The 20,136-nt window shown below is 39.8% G+C and overlaps 1 protein-coding gene across 3 annotated transcripts in view; it reads right to left on the reverse strand.

Moving 5' to 3' along the window:
• PPARG (peroxisome proliferator activated receptor gamma) overlaps positions 1-20,136 on the reverse strand; it is a 90,865-nt gene that overhangs the window by 34,020 nt on the left and 36,709 nt on the right. For 2 of the 3 annotated variants that reach the window (XM_042453947.1, XM_042453949.1), the window contains exon 2: positions 1,793-2,020. In XM_042453947.1, the coding sequence (XP_042309881.1) occupies positions 1,793-2,012 (220 nt within the window). In that variant the 5' untranslated portion in view covers positions 2,013-2,020. Of the gene's footprint in view, positions 1-1,792; positions 2,021-13,965; positions 14,340-20,136 lie in introns of those variants that run through there. The other variant, XM_042453948.1, reaches the window with a different exon arrangement.

A 20,136-nucleotide genomic window follows, 5' to 3' on the forward strand; every position in this document is an offset into this window, starting at 1 on the left:
CAAGGAAGGTTGTAAAAGAGGATATAACTATAACCTTGAAATGTATGTTATCTCTAACCATATTTGCCAATTCTGAATACATTCTTTTTTTTTTGTTTTTCCCTATCATCTTCTAATTTCCATCCCTTAATTACATATTTCTCATATCTGGTGTGCATGTGTAAAGAAAAGAAAAGGTGTGGAAAAACCAAACTGATCAAATTGGGGCTTCCTATATTAGTAAAAAAAATGAGTAAAAGGAGAGACGATACATGTCTTAATACTAGTTGCGGGAGAACATAAGCAGAAGGGTGCTTTTGCATCCATGTTTTGCTTGTCAGCTTCTCACAGAAATCTGATAGGCTACTGTGAGAAACAAATGCTGGATTCATGTTTAAACCACTATTCTTCCAGCTAATCCCCAGCAGAATGATACTGGCACAATATATTTCAAGTTTGCTGTAGGGAATTCAGATTATGCATGTACATCACTTTTGAGAATCAGAAAGAGATTGTTGTGGAAAGTGCTGGGTTGTAATGACAAATGGATATACAGTATTTCATGTTATTACCATATAATAGGCCACACCTGGAGGCTTCCATATCAGTTGGGTGGTGAATCTGCATTGGATTAAAGGAGTATCCAAGGTACTGAACTCTTTCCCCAAAGCAAGGGCCTGTACAGACAGGCCAAAATAAAGCTGCTTTGGGACACTTTGGAGGTATGCTGTTTAAATGACACACACATCTTAAGAGGCCAGAAGCCGTGCCAAAACCATGCTCCAGTCCTTAGGACTGGTGCATGGCTCTGGCGTGGCTTCCGGACTCTTAGGATGCATGCATCATTTAAACAGCATACTTCCAAAGTGACCTGAAGCAGCTTTATTTTGGCCTGTCTGTACAGGGCCCAAGTTCAGATCTTAGACCGCTCCTTTAAACTTCAAACTAAAGACAGAGTGGATTCAGTGGCCCATTTACATGGGACCCGCCAGCTGCCAACTGTTCAGAAATCAGTTTTCATTTACTCATATTGTTGTTGTTGCTGTGGGCTTCCAAGTCATTTCTGAAATAAGGTGAACTTATTGCAGGATTTTCTTGGCAAGATATATTCAGAAGGGGGTTGCCATTGCCTTACTCATATTGCTGATAACATATTTTTAACAACAAACTAAACTGAAATTAATTCACTCAGTGGTAGCTGTACCCTTTGTTAATTATTGCCATTGGAGAACCAGAGGATTATTTTTAATCCACTAATGAGCAAGTGTAATTTTTTTTATATCTCCATGTAATACTCTTTGTCAACAGCACTAAAATGCCTTGTGAATCAAAGAGCTGCTTAGTAAAATGGCTGAGCTGCTGATAAATATATGATCAATCAACTGTTGTAGCAAAAAGACAAATTTCCTGCCATTTAGGAAAGAATATGAAGACAAGCTATTCTTCAAGAATGGCCCCTACATATGTTATTGGATTCAACATGGGTGTTGGTAAGGGATGCTGTATGGTACAATCCAGAAATGTCTTTAGTGTCACTAGTTCCTCAGTCATGCCTTATGAACACATTACCATTACCCAGATGAAGAGTAGAAGTATTAAAACTAATGACTGATTCAAAGTAAGCCCTCTTCCCTCATATAATCACATTATTCTATTCCCTGAAAAATAAAACATACTTTGCATACTTTATTTATACTATATCCTGTTTAAACTAAAGCTGAAACTATTTTGTTTTCCATATTTATCTGAAAGTGAAAGAGCTACAAACATTCCCCAAAAGTTAAACCATTCAAGCCATAAAAATCCAACCTACTTTGGCACTCTTGAAACTTCACATCATATTTGTAGTCAATGGCCATCTGGTCGGTTCTTGCCAGAGGAAGGTCCTCATAATGTGGTGAAGAAAGGCTGGAAAAATCAACAGTAGTATAGGGCTTTATGTCGAAGGAATGGGAATGTTCATCCATTGCTGAAAGGTCTACAGGGCTAATTCCAAAGTTCATGGGCCAAAACGGCATTTCTGTATCAACCATTGTAAACCCTGCAAGAAAAAAGAAAAATAAGGATGAGACTCAAGAGTTTAGGGAGAAAAATGTTAATGCCGGTGGCTAAAATAAACTTATGTACTGGCAAAGGAATAGTGGGAAAGACCAAAGGTCAAATGAACAGTGAGGAAAATACAGATATGGAAAGGAAATGAAACCAATCCAGAAAGGACTGGATTGAAAAACACCCAGTGGGATTGCTATTTCTTTTTAAATGGCAGATTCATATAATTTTAATTGGCTATGGTTTTTATGTTGACTAGTGATTTTCATTTATCTACAGTAGAATCTTTTTCTTATTTGAAAATGTTCCTGTTCTTTATATTGTTTATGACTGTTTTAGTTATACTGCAAAACAACCCTGTTAGCTGTCTCAAGTGCAGTGTTGTTATGGAAAAACAAGACATTATATACCCATTCACACACACTATATACATATATATGATTTCAATTACTCAAAAACACAAAATAGAAAAAAAAATAAAGAACCATCTCATTCTGGTCTTAGACTCCATCTCTTCAATACAATTTGCATAGGATACGATGTAGTTATTGTTATTTGTCCCCCCCCCCTCAAATGCATCTATATAAATTCAAATGTGGCAAAAGTTGTGGATGCTGATATTTTGTTGCATTATCTTTAGTTGCTGTTATCATCTTGCCAGAAGTGCTCCAAATGTATATATTACTGGCCCATTTCAGAACACTTTTCAGAAGATGAGGCACAACTAATGTCACATAGTGAAACTCCACTAATGAACCTTACTGTACATAAGCACTCTTAATGAAAAATTTCCATCACATATGTCCTATGATGAACAAAACTACTAGCAGGTTTTTCCCTTCCATTATTTGCTGCATGAATGCAATATGCAAATATACATATTAAGGGTACTTATTTTTGTGCATTTAGTGTACTTTTTTTTTTAATGAACCAAGTATGTTAGGCATTTCTTCATCATGAACAGGAGAGGAAAAATGTATTTAAGTTGTTGCTGGATAACCTAGAAAGCAACAGGCATAAAGTAGTTCACCACTGTCATTTCATATAACTCCCATTTACTGAGATGAGTATTGTGTGGGAGGTCTACCATATAGATTGTGTTCAATATAAACAAACAAACAAACAAGCTTCATTTGTATACCGCTTCATACCGTCTAAGCAGTGTCTAAGCGGTTTACAACTGTAAGCTAATTTGCCCCCAACAGTCTGGGTACTCATTTTAGCGACCTCAGAAGGATGCAAGCCTGAGTCAAGCTTGAGCCCTTTTGCTGGTCTTGAACTCGCAACCTTGTGGTTTTGAGTGAGTGGCTGCAGTACAGGCATTTAACCACTGCACCACCAGGGCTCCTATAGTTATTACGTCATTGTTTACTTGGAATCCATACTCACTGGATGGGAAACTAGCTCCTAAATACAGGTGTTGGCAGATGGATGATGATACACCTTACATGTATTCACAATCCCTTGTCATTATAACTGAAATGGATTCTTACATAATCAGCATCCTCTAGTCTAACCTTCCAAAACTCAAAGTCCTCCAGATACATGGGACTATGACTCCCATCACTTCATTGAGGGCAGGCTAGGCAAAATTGTAGCTGTGATTAAACACGTCTGTAAAATTCCAGGTTGAGGAAAGATGTTCTCTGTTATCATGGGATTTTGTTCCCACTGCCCTGATGAAGTGTGGAGGGTGTTTGGTTCAGTAGGAATGCACATGCTATTCTTACCAGAGAGAAGGTCCCACAGACAGTTGTCAGCATCCCCAGTTTAAAAAGTGAAAAGTATCTCTAGTGGAAGAGCTTCTTAGAAGTGACTCCTCCCTAAACCTGTGAGGATGCATGTCAGTCTGAAAAAATACTGCTGGGTTATATGTTTCATCCATTTTGCTGTCGGCACGAAAAAGAACTCTGTTGTTTTCCCCCAATGTCCATCTAGCCTAGGAATCTCTAGTCTTGAAGTCTGAAACTGTAAAACTATTCCAGGTCATGGTAAAGCAAAGATGGAGCAAGCTTGTTTTCTGCTGCTCCAGAGGCTAGGACATGAAGCAATGGGTTCAAACTAAATGAAAAGAGATTCCATCAAAACATTAGGAAGAACATCCTGAGTTGAAAACACTCTCCTTTTTAGGAGGTTTTTAAACAGAGGCTGGAGGGCCGTCTGTCAGGAGTGCTTTGATTATGTATTCCTGTATGGCAGGAAGTCAGACTAGATGGCCCTTGTGGTCTCTTCCAACTCTATAATTATATGATACTATAATTCAATAACCAGGATAGAAAAGTCAGAAAAGATTCTAACTAATAACATTTTTCTAAAACCCAACGATTCATACAGTGTACTTCATGCCCATCAAACATTTATCTCAGCAACCTTTACGACAGATTTTCAAGGCAACCCAGCAATGATACAACCTACTGAAAAATTTGTGGCAGAGGCAAGCTAGTTTACCTAAGGCTAACTATGCAAGCTATGTCTACAAAACTTTATGTCACCAATTTAGGGTCAAAACAAACAATTCAAAAGGTCTGTCCTGGGACTGTGCCACTGCTGTTTGCCTCAGGACCATGGCAGTTGCATGTGCCTGGTCCCAATCTGGGCCACGGCAGCAGTCTCGAACCAAGTCTGAACTGGGCTGGTTCTTCCCAGATGATATGCGCCTGGGATGGCTTCCGGCCACCTTTGGAGCGTGCATCATCTGAACACCACACCTCGAACGCAGCCCGACAGTGTCTGTTTGAGGCCTTGTTTCTTTCTCCCAGTTACTCTCAAAGGAACTACAAAATCGCTTTGCATACTGATATTTGAGATTAACACAACTAAGTCTCTGAATTTAAAGATTTAAAGAAGGAACCTTTGCACATACACTCTCCACCATTCTTCCAAACCAGTTTTTCAGGTAACTGCTCTGCCCTCCCCAAAAGACTACTGTTCAATTAGAGGACCTAACAATATATATATCTTTAAAATTAATAAATTGAAGATTTGATTAAAAATAATCTGTTTTAAAATTTTACTTTGCTTGGTTATTTCTTTTGAACTTGGAACCTATCAGCATGAGTGGACTTTGTACCTTTACATAATAAAAACTGGGTTGGTTCTGTTTACTTTGAACCAGGTAACACTTCTCTGTCCTTCTGCCCAAAAAATGTTTTTTTAAAAAATCAGCAATGTTTTATCAACTATAACTGTAGGAATATGGAGGAGAGGCTTATGTCAACTTTTAACTTCCTCTGTGACATAAGCAAACACTTCACAGTAGCTAGTGCCACTGCTGAGGTAGCTGATGAACTTTGTGGCCTGGGTGAGTCTGGGTATGCCTTAAAGTTTAAAATCCTACTGTATTTATGGGGGAGGCATTGAAATTAGTGAATTTTCTCCTGAGTAAACATATCTGGGGAGCAGGTTAGAAGAATCTGATCCGATTAAGACACTTGGGTAAAGTACTAAGCAGACACATGAGACATACATCATACAATACTTTCATTCAGCAGTTTGTTCAGTTTTGCTCCAGGAATTTCTAAAGCAAATTTGGAATAACAGCTCAAAGAGACAAAAGGGAGGACATTTCTCATTCTCCTGGGAATCCTGGAAATTTGGATGCTTACTGAAGGGGTCTTTAGGGACTTTCTTAGCAACTTCACCAAACTCTAAGGTTTTGTTGGGATACTGCTGTGGTACAAGTAAGTTCAGCTTTGTGAGAAGGAGGAAAAATTGGGGATAGAGGACACTAGATGCTATGTTCACATATATTGCATCTGGGAAGTCATCTATGTGGAATCCATCATCTTTTAAATAAATTATTTTTATTAAAGCACTTCTGTCCCACCTTTTATCATAGGGTTGCATACAATTTAAACATCTTAAAACATATTGAGAATAAAAGCACAGATAATTCAAATAATATAAAACTATATTAAACAGAGTAACAATTAATACTTTAAAAACTATAAAATTTTGAACCATGTATATATATGCTGGGAATGATTTCGTTTCTCAAAGCTTTAATAAAAAGGCATGTTTTGGCTTGCTATCCGAAATAAATCTTTACTTTTAAGGGTGACCTTGAGATGGCCATGGAGGCAGGCAATGTGTCGTTATCATCATCAGACATTACTAATGCCTGACTTCACATTGTGATGCAGCCATCCTGGTACTGAAATTATATGAATAGCTACTATGATAGTAAGGCTATGACAAGCATTACAGAGATTTGCCATTGTGATCAGGCCTTTCAAGATATAGGGCACTGAAGGAGACTTTCCTATTAGTTTAATCTCAGAGATGTCATCAGCCAATATTATAGGATGTGTATGCTTATTTTACATTTGAATCCCATTCAACTGTGTGTGTGTGTGGGGGGGGGGGTTGGGGAGAGAAGATGGGGTAGAATTTTGTCCTTGCCCATAGGCTCAGACAAACACAAACCGCTGCAGCCTCTCCTAGCTTGTCTTTTCTTCTTTATTAATAATTTTTTGCCATCTTGCTTGGCCACAAGTGTCCCAGGTTTCATCTGTGAGATGCTGTAATCCTTAATAAGTTCACAATACGGTCATTCTTTGAGACAAACTGATGGCCAGGACTTTAGTTTTAATCTTCTCTGCCCACAGTGTAAAAACAAGTAATTATCTGTGACAAACAGAAAGCCTTACTAGTCCATCACATTCTTTTTGAGATTTCTGTAATTTTCTTTATTATGTTCCAAAATAGTTATGGAGTTCCAGTCTACATATCCCGAAGCATTTAAGACTAAAGAAAGATACTATTTTATAAAAACAAAAGCACTGAACTGTTAGAACTGTAGTTGCACCCTTTTAGTTGCTTTTATTTTTATTTATTTATTTATTGCACTACCTTTCAATCTGTATGAAATAGCTGACAAGCTGCCATTTATTATCTGGTTTATTTTCTAGAAATAAGATCTAAAAGTGTGGTCGAGAATGGAAAATGCTGCAGGAATATAGGGCAATCTCAATAAAAAGGAAAGCAGATTTTTCCTTACATCTTCAGAACTTTCTGGCTGAGAACTTTAAAAAAAAAAAATCACATGGACTTATATTATGGGCAGTGCTAAACTTGCTATAATGTCAATGTGATCCCAGAGTCTATATCCCTTGAGAAATGTGAATATCCACTTATCTTGTTCTTGCATGAGAGAATGAGAAACTACTTAATTTTTCTTCTTGCCTGTGAAATGCCAAGTTGTTTCCTGTCTTCTCCATCTGCAAGGACAATCTTTTCTGCAGTGTAGTGTATGATTGTACAAAGCCATGATCACTGCTTTGCTGCAGAACCAAAACCAGAAGCATTGGATGGGTTGATTGCATCTTTCTTATTAATCTGCCTCAGCTGTGTCCCTGTGCTTTGGTCCACAAAGACAGCAGTTATGCACAGAGAAATTAGAGAAATCTTGTTTTAAAAGAAGTGCTCTGTGGTGTTCTTACACTGTCAACAGGAACTCTCATGGAGTCAGGCAATTTCTCAGCAGGCTGCCTTGACATGTCAAGGCAACCCTCTCAACAAGAACAAGACATTTGGTGAACATTTTTCACATTCATATCCTAAACATTACCAGACGTAAATAAGAAACCACAAAAGAGCCCCTTCCGCAGTATCTCAGCATTGCACTGCCAGTCTTAAATCAGTCGAATACAGACCAACATCCACTTTAAAAAACCACCCACAAATAGAAGGGACCTATAATGAATAGTGATGGCTAGAATATCACAATGATACTACGTTAACCAGTTCATAGGCATCACTTATATATGGACTCTTAATACCTCAGCCCACAACACATTCTATCCCCAGCTCTCCTAGACTCAGATAGTTTGCATGTAGCATTAAAATGTTTCTCAGGAAATCTGAACCCAATGGGGGTTATCAACCATTACATACAACTATACAATACTAATGATACACATGGATTAGAAAGGAATAAGGGTTTTTTGTGGTTTTTTGGCATTTGAGAGGGAAGGGAAGTAAGTGGAATATGCTGTCCTGGAGTGTGGTGGAGTCTCCTTCTTTGCAGGGTTTCAAACAGAGGCTGGATGGCCATCTGTCAGGGGTGCTTTGATTATGTATTCTTGTATGGCAGGGGGTTGGTCTGGATGGCCCCTGGGGTCTCTTCTAAGTAAGCATGAGAGCTCATAGTATGCTCATAGGAACTGGCATGGTGAAAAGGGCAGCACAATGGAAAACAGGAGGTGTGTGTTGAAATCCCATCCTGGAGAAACACATGTATGGCCTCTGGAAGGCAAAGCCCACCCACTCAAGCTCCTGCAGTTTTGCCATTATGGACCTTATCACACTCGTGGAATCCCAAACAGAAACGGGATTTAAATTAGAATAGCATTAGAAAAAGTCTGCAAATGCGGGAAGTTTTTCACACAATGTTACTGCCACAGTGAAATAATGCAAAGATAAAGTGAAGGCCAAAGGGACAAAAACGGCAGCTTTTTACTTTTGGGAAGTTCAGAAAGGAAAAAGCTGCTGTTTTTGTCCCTTTTTAAAAATATGTAATTTCATTTTGCTTTGTGCAGAATTAGGGGGGAAAAACTATAGCTATAGCTGTTTACAGATTATTTATATGTAGCTTTGCTTCTTTGAATGATGAGCTATAAACCCACACACAAGAGTTTACTTCGGCCCAGGGACAATGGGAAGCCCATATGTGTGAGTCACAAAGACCACACAGAACTTTATCTATATTTGTAATTTATCAGCTCCTAAAACTTTCAAGTTTCTATGAATTTGAAATATTTTTCTTCCTATCCAAACGTCATGCTAATTTTTCAAGGACCCATCTTGCAAAAGTGTATAAGTAAGTGTTTGTTTATAGAATCAATTTAAGATGTGCATACATCCTGACACAATAATAGTGGCAAATCTGAAAGAGGCTTTCTTTTCTTATCTTTTCTTTTCAACCCCTCTCTCATTAGGAATGAGAATGAAAACCTAGAAGAGGATGGTTTTTCTACAGGAACAGCTAATATCCCATACATATTGACATATTATGCTCTCTTGGAGGTTAGAAATCATGAAGTGTCAAGTCTCAGTCTATTAGCATTAACTACAGGAAGTGAATGGAGTGGGACTTAATGCTTTGAGTTTTCTAATGACCAACAAAGGTAAAACTCTTTTATTTGGATGAGAATTAGCCAGTTTTACCTATACAGCACCTAAATGTTGTTCCAGATGTAACAGTACAGAGACTACAGGCTGAGTCTCCTTTATCCAGAATTTCTATTTCAAAATCTAAACTTTTTAAATGAGTGGCTGAGATAGTGATACCTTTGCCTTCTTATGAATTAATCTACACAAACTTTGTTTCATGCACAAAATTATTTAAAATGTTGTACAAAAATACCTTCAAGCTATGTGTAAAAGGCATATATGGAACATAAATAAATTTTGTGTTTAGATTTGGATCCCATCTCCAAGATTACGTACATGTATGTACATATATTACGTACATATATTTCAAGATTTTTTTTAAAAAAAACCCAAACCCACAATACTTCTGGTCCCAAGCTTTTCAGATAAGAACAGCCACACATCTTTCCATATCTCTCACTCATGAGCACTATACAGTATTGAAAATTTGATTTTCAAACTTCCTTGGGTCTGTTCCTTCACATTCTGTACAGTGCCATACACACTATTATACAAAATGAGTGATAATAATCTCACAATATACACATCTGATATGAATCCCTCCAAGAGCTGGGCATATATTGCAACATTTTACTAATTCTTTACATTTACACTTTACTGATTCTCCACTTGTTACATCCGTATTATGACAAGAAGCAAAGAGTGCATCATACTATTTTAAGACTGGACACTACACCATAAATTTCCCATATCATGTTATCTTTTAATACTTAAATTACATAGTATGAAACATTCCTAATCACACATTACTGCTTACCATAACACATCAGGGCTCTTCATTAAAATGAGTGGCTTGCTGCATTGTATTCTAGACATATCCTGCCCCCAGCTTCCAAAATATACAAGCCCAAACTATCTAATTCTGTTTCTAGAGCTGCAAACACAAAGCAGTCACACTATCCTGATTTAATACTGGCTTGACATAGCCAGCAAAGAGAAAGTACCAAAAGGAAGGAAGGAAGGAAGGAAGGAAATCTCTGGAGATAACTAAGAAGAAAGAAAGAAAGAAAGAAAGAAAGAAAGAAAGAAAGCATTTAAAAATTAATCCCTACCCTGGGTTTTAAAAGTTATAGCTAGTTCTGCAAAATCATGAGAAATAGACAGAAACTGGAGGTATTCAAAAATATGGACATTTAAAAAATCCTGATAAGTCCAAATTGGGATGAGTTGGAGGCCTCTCATTCATAGGGTCACTATAAGTCAAAGTTGACAACAACAACAGTTCAAGTCCAACACTGCATGAGTCTTCCTGAAGACAAGAATATGTCTATGTTCCTGATATTCATCACTGCTTACTGTTTTACTCCGGTTTTGAGGTCCCTCCACTGGCTGCCTATCAGCTTCCGGGCCCAGTACAAGGTGTTGGTTATCACCTTTAAAGCCCTAAATGGCTTGGGTCCAAACTATCTTAGAGACCGCCTCCTCCTGTACAATCCTCCCCGCGCTCTCCGGTCCTCTGGGAGGAACTTACTGCAGCCTCTAAAATCTAGGCTTGCGGCAACCTCCCAGAGGGCGTTCTCTGCTGTCGCCCCCAAACTCTGGAACGACCTGCAGAATGAGATCCGTCAGATAACATCATTAGACAGCTTTAAAAAAGCGGTCAAGACGGATCTCTTCCGGCAGGCCTTTCCAGATTAACCATCCCGGCCCAGGTTCCCTGATTCCTCCCGTGGCCCCATCTTAGAGATGGTTGAGGATCAACAGAGGGATATCAGGGTTTTTAGTTTTAATTGCTGTTTTTATCCTTGATATTGTATTTTTAATATGTTATACTATTTAATACTGTCTTAAGGGGGGGAGGGATAAAGTGTTTTTAATTGTCATATTTTATATTTTACTGTTGTCAACCGCCCGGATTGGTTTGCCAGAGGGCGGTATACAAATAATAATAATAATAATAATAATAATAATAATAATAATAATTATTATTTTAATATTGTCGGCAAGATGAATTCAGAGCCCATCTGACCTCATTCAGTTATGTCCTTAGGTGTAATTAGGTGTGCTTTTTATGTTTTATGGTTCATATAATCTTTTAATGAATTTTAATATTCCTACAGTTTAATATTTCAACCTCATAAATTGTTTAATTGCTTTTAGACAACTTTATATTTATGCAGTTATCAAATTTTTTGTATATTTTAAAATATGTATTGTTTTAGACATGTTGAATGAAGGTGGAATATAAATGAACAAAATAAGAAGAAGATGAAGGAGGAAAACGAGGAGGCAGGAAAAGGAGAGGGGTTTTGGTCAGTTTGCTGGAGTTCAAATTTCAGGTGAGCATCAAAGTAAAAATCTAAAGATTTTTGGTTTTTATAAAAGTTCTAGAATTGTTTCTTCATGTTAAGAGTAACAGAATGGGAAGATAACCAACAAAAGGAATATTTTTTACAATATCTATTACAAAATTGATATACTGTATAAAAGCAGTACAGCTGAGTCTTCAGATTATGGAACTGATTAAAGGATTTGGGGGAAAAGAAATTGAAATTCAGAGCACACTTTCCAATTGTCAGTGAGATACATCTGTGGCATTTTGTAGGTATATATTTAGTGAAAGTAACTATTTAACAACCATTGCAACAAGCTTCATGTCCTATTGTATAAAGTACTTAAATTTCTTTTGTAGATACCTATGACTCTAACATCACCAACTTTTTCTTTCTCCTATATAATTTTAACATCTTTGCTTTATAAAGAGGCAGTAGAGCATCAAAAGCTTGCAGAATATATTTTATGTATTTTGATTGGCTCCATAAAAGTATCATAATTGAAAGACAAAAATCATGTGACTATTGCTGTACAGGCCCTGACCACTTTTAGTTAGAAGTATGACTCATTGAGGGCCAATGTGGATTCAGTATTGGACCAGGACTTTGGGAGTCCAGGGTTCAAATCCCTATTTGGCCATGGAAGCCCACACAGCAAGATGCTCCACTCAGAGGAAGGCAATAACAAACCCTCCAAGAAAATGCTGTGATAGGTTCTCCTTGGGGTTACCATAAGCTGGAAATGACTTGAAGGCACAGAACACCAAGACCCACTGACTGATTTATCTGCAGTGCTGTGGCCTTGGTATATTTACTGGAAAACAATAATATAATATTCATATTACTAACTACTGTAAGCACATAATTCTGTTGGATTGTACAAATCTTCAGTTATAACGTACAGTCTTCCTTTTATCAAAACTATAAACTGGAGTTGCTGTTCATTGGGTAAAAGGGGAAAAAACCCATAAGCAGTGAACCATATGTAGTGGCTTTCTGTATGACAGACCTATTTCCCTCCTGCCCAAGTAACAATTGGAGATTATGTTCTGATAGCCTAGTCTTGAAACTATGTATTACTATTAGTTAGTAAATCAGGGGTGGGCAGTTATGGCTTTCCAGATGTTTTTGGACTATGGCTTCCACACTATCTCATCACTGGGTGGGCTGGCAAGAGATGATGGGAGTTGTAGTGTAAAAACATCTGAAGGTTACAGCTGTCCACTTCCATAGTAAAGGAATATGTGTGAGTTTATACAGTCAACTCTCCACATTCGCTGGGGTTAGGGGCACAGGACCCCTGTAAAAATGGGAAAACTGCAAAACAACAACAACAATTGTTTTATCTGAGAGAAGATCTCTAGGAATTTCTGCGCCCTCCAACACAACTCTATGGTCAACATCCCAGCAGAAGCAGACCATAGAATTGTACTGGAGCACCTACAAATGCCTAAAGAAGTGCTCCAGCATGACTCCGTGGTCAACGTCCTGCAGAGTTGTGCTGGAGGACCTAGATATTCCTAGAGATAACATGTTAATCAAATCTGCAAATAATAACATCTCTAAAAGTCAAAGCCACAAATGTGGAGGGCTGACTGTACATTTTGATTCTAAGTGTCATATTCACTATAATTCCTACCATTCCCAGGGAGCATGGTCACTGATGGGACAACAACAGATTGGCCCTGGTGGCTCATGCTTAATCTGGACAGAACAAGCACAGGATGACAGGCAGAGCCAGCAGCAGAAATTCGGCATTTACACACAGAAAAACACAGGAGCAAAAATCGGCACACTCCGCATCAATGGGGGGTGGGAGGAAAAAAAAGAGGGGAAAGAAAGGGGTGGAGAAAAGAAGTCTAGCAAGGGTGTGGAGGAGAGGGATGACAGAAGAAAGAGCAGCAAGGGAAGCTGGAAGAAAGAAGGAGGGCTAGAAAAAAGAATGCAATAATTGGGACTGGTGGAAAAAAGAGGAAAAGAAAAGAAAGAAAGAAAGAAAGAAAGAAAGAAAAGATTAAAACTGCAATTGGGAGAAGGAAAGGCAGGGAGAACAAGAATAACTCAGACTGGAAGGATGGCAGGAGAATAAGGGGAATCCCAGAAACAGATGCTGGAGGAAATCAGGAGGAAGTCAGGGAGGGAGGAAAAAAGAGGAAAGAACAATAAAGGGAAAATGTTGGGAAGAGAATGGATAGAAAAGAAAGTAGAATTAAAACAAAGTACAGTATTTAAATGTATTTAATAAGAGAAAACAGCCAGAACCCAGAAAGCAGTTTTTTTAAAGGACCAAACAAAATAAAACACTAAAGAGGAATTGTAAAGTTCTGTAACACTAAAACACCTACAAAAGTCACAAAACAGACTTTCCCTTTCTCAGGTGTTTAACGTGGATTCAAATGAGCTTGGATTTCATTATCCCATTCCCACCCATTCTCTCACAAACACACATTTCATACACAACTAGTAAAACTATAATACTTGCAATACATACGTTCCAATACTGTATTAAGTTGGATCAAGCTGCTCTTCCTTCTCCGGATGATACTTCAGTCCCCTAAACCCTTCTTCCCATCTTCAGACCATCCTCTTCCAGCCTTGCTACCCTGATCCACACATCATACAGAAGACTTGGATTTCCTCAGAAATGTCTAAAACAAGAGAATTCAAAGCAGCATGGCTACCTCTTTTCCTGGCCTTAGAGGCCCAAGAAGAGCTAGGAAAAATAAGGAGAGTGATGGTCATGGTTTCCATGAAAAAAAAAAATGTTAAAACTAGTGCCAGCTGGCTGTTGGGTGACTCTTCATCCTGCTCTCATGGAGTCATTGTAGTGGGTCCTCGAATGGGAATGAGAATGAATGGCTGCTCCTCAAGTTCCCCTCACTGTCTTTCCCAATGGCATCTTGTGAACTTGGAAGCTTTGTAGTGAGGTAAGAAATAAGGCGTGTAAGGGATGATGATGATGATGATGAAGAGGAGGCATAGAACTTTCCCACATGGGGACCTATGTGCTTCCATCCCAAAAATGGTTAAAGTGGTGGCAATCCCAGAACAGCAAGCCCATTTGCTAATGGTTATCACACGCAAGAGCACAACAAGGGGTTAAAGGCTCATTACTTAGAGTCAGATTTGAATTTGGCTATCAAATGGGTGAGGACAAAGCCCCATTGCTTGTTTAGAAATACCTTTTTCTGCACATGCTCCAAACTGTCATTTCCGCAAGTGCCCCTCACATGCCCCAAGGAGGGAAGGGAAACTGGGGGGGGGGTCCTCTTTGCCCCAGAAGCTGTCAGAGGAAGGCAGGATGAGGCTTCCCTTGGCAAACTCCGTAAACCCACAAAGACACACACACACACAAGAGAGGGAGAGAAAGGAGAGGGCTGGGTCCATAAGCCTGCCTGATTCCACAGTCCCTGATGCCCTCCTTTTCCAGGGCATGTCCTCCATTTCTCCCTCCTGTCCTGGAGGAATACCAAAATGTCCTCCCTCTGCCTTCTCCCAGCAGCTGATCCCTTAATTAGAGCCTGCACAGAGGAGGAAAGCAGCCGGGCGAGGAAAGTATGTGTGTATAATCTGGAGGCTTGCATTTTCAGACAGGTGGCATTACGCAAAGAGAGTGAATTAGCAAACAAAATGGACATGCAAATCCAGTAGTTTTGCAAATTTGTTTATTTCTTGATTCACCTCACATTCTCCTTGGATTCTGGCCTGATTGCGTGCAGCGCCATGTGGAAAGCAGCTGCAGACTTGTCCCTAATGCCCAACTTTAACCTTCCAATTTTCCCTGTGTGAAAAAGTCCATTGCTGTGTTAAGTCTGAAATATCAGTATGCAAAGGGATCTTGTAGCATCTTCGATATTAACTGTGCCAAAGAGGTTGTAGCATAAGCTTTCCTAGACTTGATCTGTTCCTCCTCTGTATCTGACATATGTATCTGATGCATTTGAGGAAGCAGACCTGGGCTGCATCTGCTCTGCAGAAATAATCCAGTTTCACATCAATTTAATGGCCATGGCTGAATGCTATGAAATTCTGGGAATGGTAGTTTGGTGCCACAACAAACTAGCATTCCCAGAATTCCACAGCATTGAGCCATGGTAGTTAAAGTGGTGTCAAACTGGATTGTTTCTGCAGTGTGGATGCAGCCCAAGTCTAGTACAACTTGTTTTGCTCTGTTATTGTTGTTCTTATTATTTATACAATTGGGAACAGCAGCCAGGAACCACCACTTCTACTACTGAAACTTCTACTACTAAAACAAGGCTGCCAAAGTGTGGCTCACAGGATACATGCAGTCACAGAGCCATTTTTGTGGCCCACAGGGTCTTTCAGGGCTCAAAATTTTTTAAATCTTTTTTCAATCTTCCTCATGGCTTTTAGAGGGTATGGGGGACATTATTATTACATTCTGCCGCTGGGAACCTGTTTTGGGTTTTTCTGAGGCTGAGTGTGTGTGTCTCACCCAAGGTCACCCAGTAGGTTTCCATGATCAGGTGGGGATTTGAACCCCATTCTCCAGAGTAATAGTTCTATGCTCAAACCACAATGCCTCACTGGCTCTCATAGAATCATAGAATCGTAGAGTTGGAAGAGACCGCAAGGGCCATCCAGTCCACAGTTCTCACATTTGTCTGGAATTCATCAGACAAGGGAAATTGGAAGTATAATCCAATGGCAATCCAAATGCAATCATGGGGTTTAACATTATTGCGTGATAGACTACCACATGTAATTTCGGGCAATGGAAAGTCAGTCTGAACGCAATCATGGGGTTTCATGTTATTGCGTGATAGTCTACCACACGTAATTTGGGGCAATGGCAAGCTATTTTTGGCCAATGGGAAGTCAGATCGAACTAGCGAATTCATGTGAATGCGTTCTGGCCCCACTTTCTTTTCATTTGAAATTAAGAGAAATCCCTCCCATGTGGTAAACTCCTCTGTCTCTTTACCAAAGGGAATAAAATACAGGCAAGTTTATTTGGATTTTGCAGGGGAGATTTGCAGTCTGACGGGCAATTCCTGCTGTAAGAATAGATATAGGCCATTTTTCCTTAGTGGGCCAGTGCTCCCCTCATCCTTATGCAGCAGCCTCCAATGCCTCAATTGTGGAAGACAGAAGTAAAAAAAATTGTGCTGTTTCTGACCCTGAAGTGGGCTTGTAAAGGGAACTAGTGAGCTGTATTGCAGCTGTATGGACAAAAAGTTTAAAAGGCCTGACCTAAATGACTTGCAAAATCGCAACCTCATCATCATAAAAAATACAAGGAATGGCACATGTGGGTTTAGTCAGCCAGTGCCATAAATACCTCTGCCCACTTGAATGTTGGAGCTCAGTTTCAGAACAGATATTTTATATCCAGGTTCTCCATTATTATTACTTTTTAAAACAGAAGACAAGAGGAAACAACTCAGTCTCAGACTCTGAAGAGGTGATGCTGGATGGACAAATAGCCTGACATTGTAAAATGTTCTTTACTTATTAAACATCACCTTGAAATCCTTACAGCCAGCCTGGCGTAGTGGTTTGAGTGTTGGACTATGACTCTGGAGACCAGGGTTTGATTCCCTGCTCAGCCATGAAACCCACTGGTGACCCTGGGCAAATCACACACTCTCAGCCTCAGGGGAAGGCAATGACAAACTAGCCTGAACAAACATTGCCAAGAAACTCTATTACAGGCCTGCCTTTGGGTCGCCATAAGTAAAAAATGACTTGAGGGCATAACAACATCAACAACATGAAGTCCTCAATCAGGACTCCTGACCCATTACCAACCCCTTTCTATGGTAGGATTTAATCTTGTAGCATACTGCACATGCTAACAAGTAGCAGAATTTCTTTTAAAATACTTACCGTATATACTCGACTATAAGTCGAGAAATTTCTGCCCCCAAATGGTCCCCAAAATCCTGGGGTAGACGTATACACTGGGCAGTGGGGTCCTCCGACCAAGCCTCTCCCCAATAGAGAAAGCCCAGCTGGGGCGACACTGGAAAAGGCGTGCGTATGCCCTGCGGCATTCTCTCCAGCCGGGCTCCCTCCTCCTGAGAAGGGAGTCCGGCTAGAGAGACGCTGAACTTCCTGGAGCCTCTCCCCAGCTGGGCTGCCCCCTTAAGTCTGACCCTCGACTTATCCATGGGTCATATAAAAATCCCCATTTCTGGTCCCAAAAGTTGACCTCGACTTATACATGAGGTTGACTTATACATGAGTATATACAATATAACAAATTTTGGGGGGACCATGAAGACTAGCAGCCCTTACACAAAGCTTATGCCAAACAAAACTTTTTAGGCTTTATGATGCCACAAAATTCTTTATTATTTTTCCTGCAACACATTAATACAGCTACCACCTCCAAGTTATTTTATTTATAATATATGTGCCTCATCTTTCATAATAGCCTCAAGGTAACTTACAAATACACATAAATACATACAGCACAAAACATATAAAAAGTTTTTTTAAAAAAAAAAGCTATACAAAAGCAAGATTAAAAGACCAGTGAGTTGCAGTTTAACACAACTTTTAAAAGACCAAACCAGTCAATTAAAAGGGAGGCTGGTGTTATAAACTGACATTAAAGGCTTGGTAGAAAAAGGAAGGACTTTGCATGGCATCTTAAACATAACACAGAAAGCACCACCAGGCCAACACTATCTAAAGAGGGACTCCCATCATCTTCTTGCCGCTGCTGCTGTTTTGTCATTTTCAATGCATTAGTTATTATTTTGTTATAATGAATTTGTTTTTATTTTCTTAGCCATTTAGAGCAATTCAACCTGAAGATGATACCATTGGATCAAATAAATAAATGTGACACCACCAGGTAAAAGTCACCATAACAGTTTCTGATGAAGAACTAAGCATATAAAGTAGTCTGCCAGACAATAGTCAGCCTATTTAGAACTTTAAAGACCAAAACCAAGACCCTTTCATACTACACAAATATAGCACTATGATTCCTCTTTAACTACCATGGCAACATCCAATGGAAGTCTGATGCCTGTAGTTTGTGAACACAGAGGAACAGTGAATTTCAAATCCTCTCCCCTCAACTGCAAATCCCAGGATTCCATATGTTGTTTCCATGGCAGTTAAACTGGAATCATAGTGCTACAACTGTGTGGTACAAAAAGGACTCAGCTTGTGAAGGGACCCCCAAATGAACTGGGAGTCACTATATATCTTACAGTACCCCTGAGACATAAACCTGGTGTTCAGTCTCTGTCAGTTACATTGCCACTATATTCTGTGTAGTTGTCGTTTCCAAATGGCCTTATACATGATGGTTATCAAGACTGGACATTTTTAGAGAATGGGAAAAAAGTAGGACCAGCTGAAGTTGGTGGGAGGCACTATAAGCCCAGAAGCCATCAGAGCACCCATCAACATCACTGAATATAATAATAACCCCCAAACTGTGAACTGGACTCTTAAGAGTAGGGTTGCCATAAGTCAGGACCTCCAAACCGGGACAAATGTAGGACAAAATTTTCAAATGTAGGACACATTTTTTAAATGGAGGACACGCCAAAAAAAAGATGATTTAAATTTTTTTTCATATAAATGCATGTTTCTTAGGCATGATCAAAATGGAGGACATTTGGCATTATTCCTAGACAGATGGCAGAAATGTGCTTCCCTTTCTGGCCAAAAACCAGAAGAGGAGGAAGAGGAGAAGAAGAAAAGGAGGAAGAAGAGGAGGAGGAAGAGGGGAAAAGGAGGAGGAGGAAGAAGAGGAAGTAGAGAGGAAGAAAAAGGGGAGTAAGAGGGGAAGGATGAGGTGGAGAAGAAGAGGTGGAGAAGAAGAGGAGGAGGAAGAAGATGAAGAAGAAGGGGAGGAAGAGGAAGAGAGGAGGAAGAAGAAGAAGAGGAGGAAGAAGAAGATGAAGAAGAAGAAGAGGAGGAAGAGGAGGAGGAGAAAGAAGAGGAAAGGCTCTTTCCCCAGCCTGGCTGCCTCCCTGGCCAGCAAAGGAGGCGACAAGGCAGTGGAAAAGGGCTTTGCTGAGGCGAGACTCTTTCCCCCCATCAGGCCGCCTCCCTGGCCGGCGGAGGAGGCAGCTAGGCAGGGGAAAAGGGCCTCGCTGAGACGAGACCCGTTCCCCCCATCAGGCCGCCTCCCTGGCCGGCGGAGGAGGCGGCAAGAGTGAAATTCTCTTCAGTTTAACAGTCCTCTTCCTGACCATGACAGATCTAAACTGCACTGCAAAACTAGTGCAGTTTGACACCACTTTAACTGCCATGGCTCAGTGCTATGGAATCCTCAAATTTGTAGTTTTGTAAGCTATCTAGCATTCTCTGTCAGAGGTGCCACAACAAAGCACAAGTCCCAGGAATCCATAGGCTGGAGCATGGCAATTAAAGTTAGTGATGTTAAATTGTATTATTTCTGCAGTGCAGATGCAGCCTGACACTACAAACCATGCTAAGACATTGCAGACTGCATCTGGGTGCAATGAGAATGAAATGCCAAGGCAGGTGCCAGCTGCATCAAGCTGCTGCCAGATGTTTTGAACTACAGATTTGCTAAACCCCAGCTAGAAAATGGTCAGGAATGCTGGAAATTCCAAAATGACTCCCAGCTTCAACACTCTGGATATCATCTCCAAATGTTTAGTGTATTGGCCAGTCAGAATGGTGAAGTGGAACAACCTGTGAT

Source organism: Sceloporus undulatus, chromosome 2 (genome assembly GCF_019175285.1).
Source record: "Sceloporus undulatus isolate JIND9_A2432 ecotype Alabama chromosome 2, SceUnd_v1.1, whole genome shotgun sequence".
In the NCBI taxonomy this organism is placed as follows: Eukaryota; Metazoa; Chordata; class Lepidosauria; order Squamata; family Phrynosomatidae; genus Sceloporus; species Sceloporus undulatus.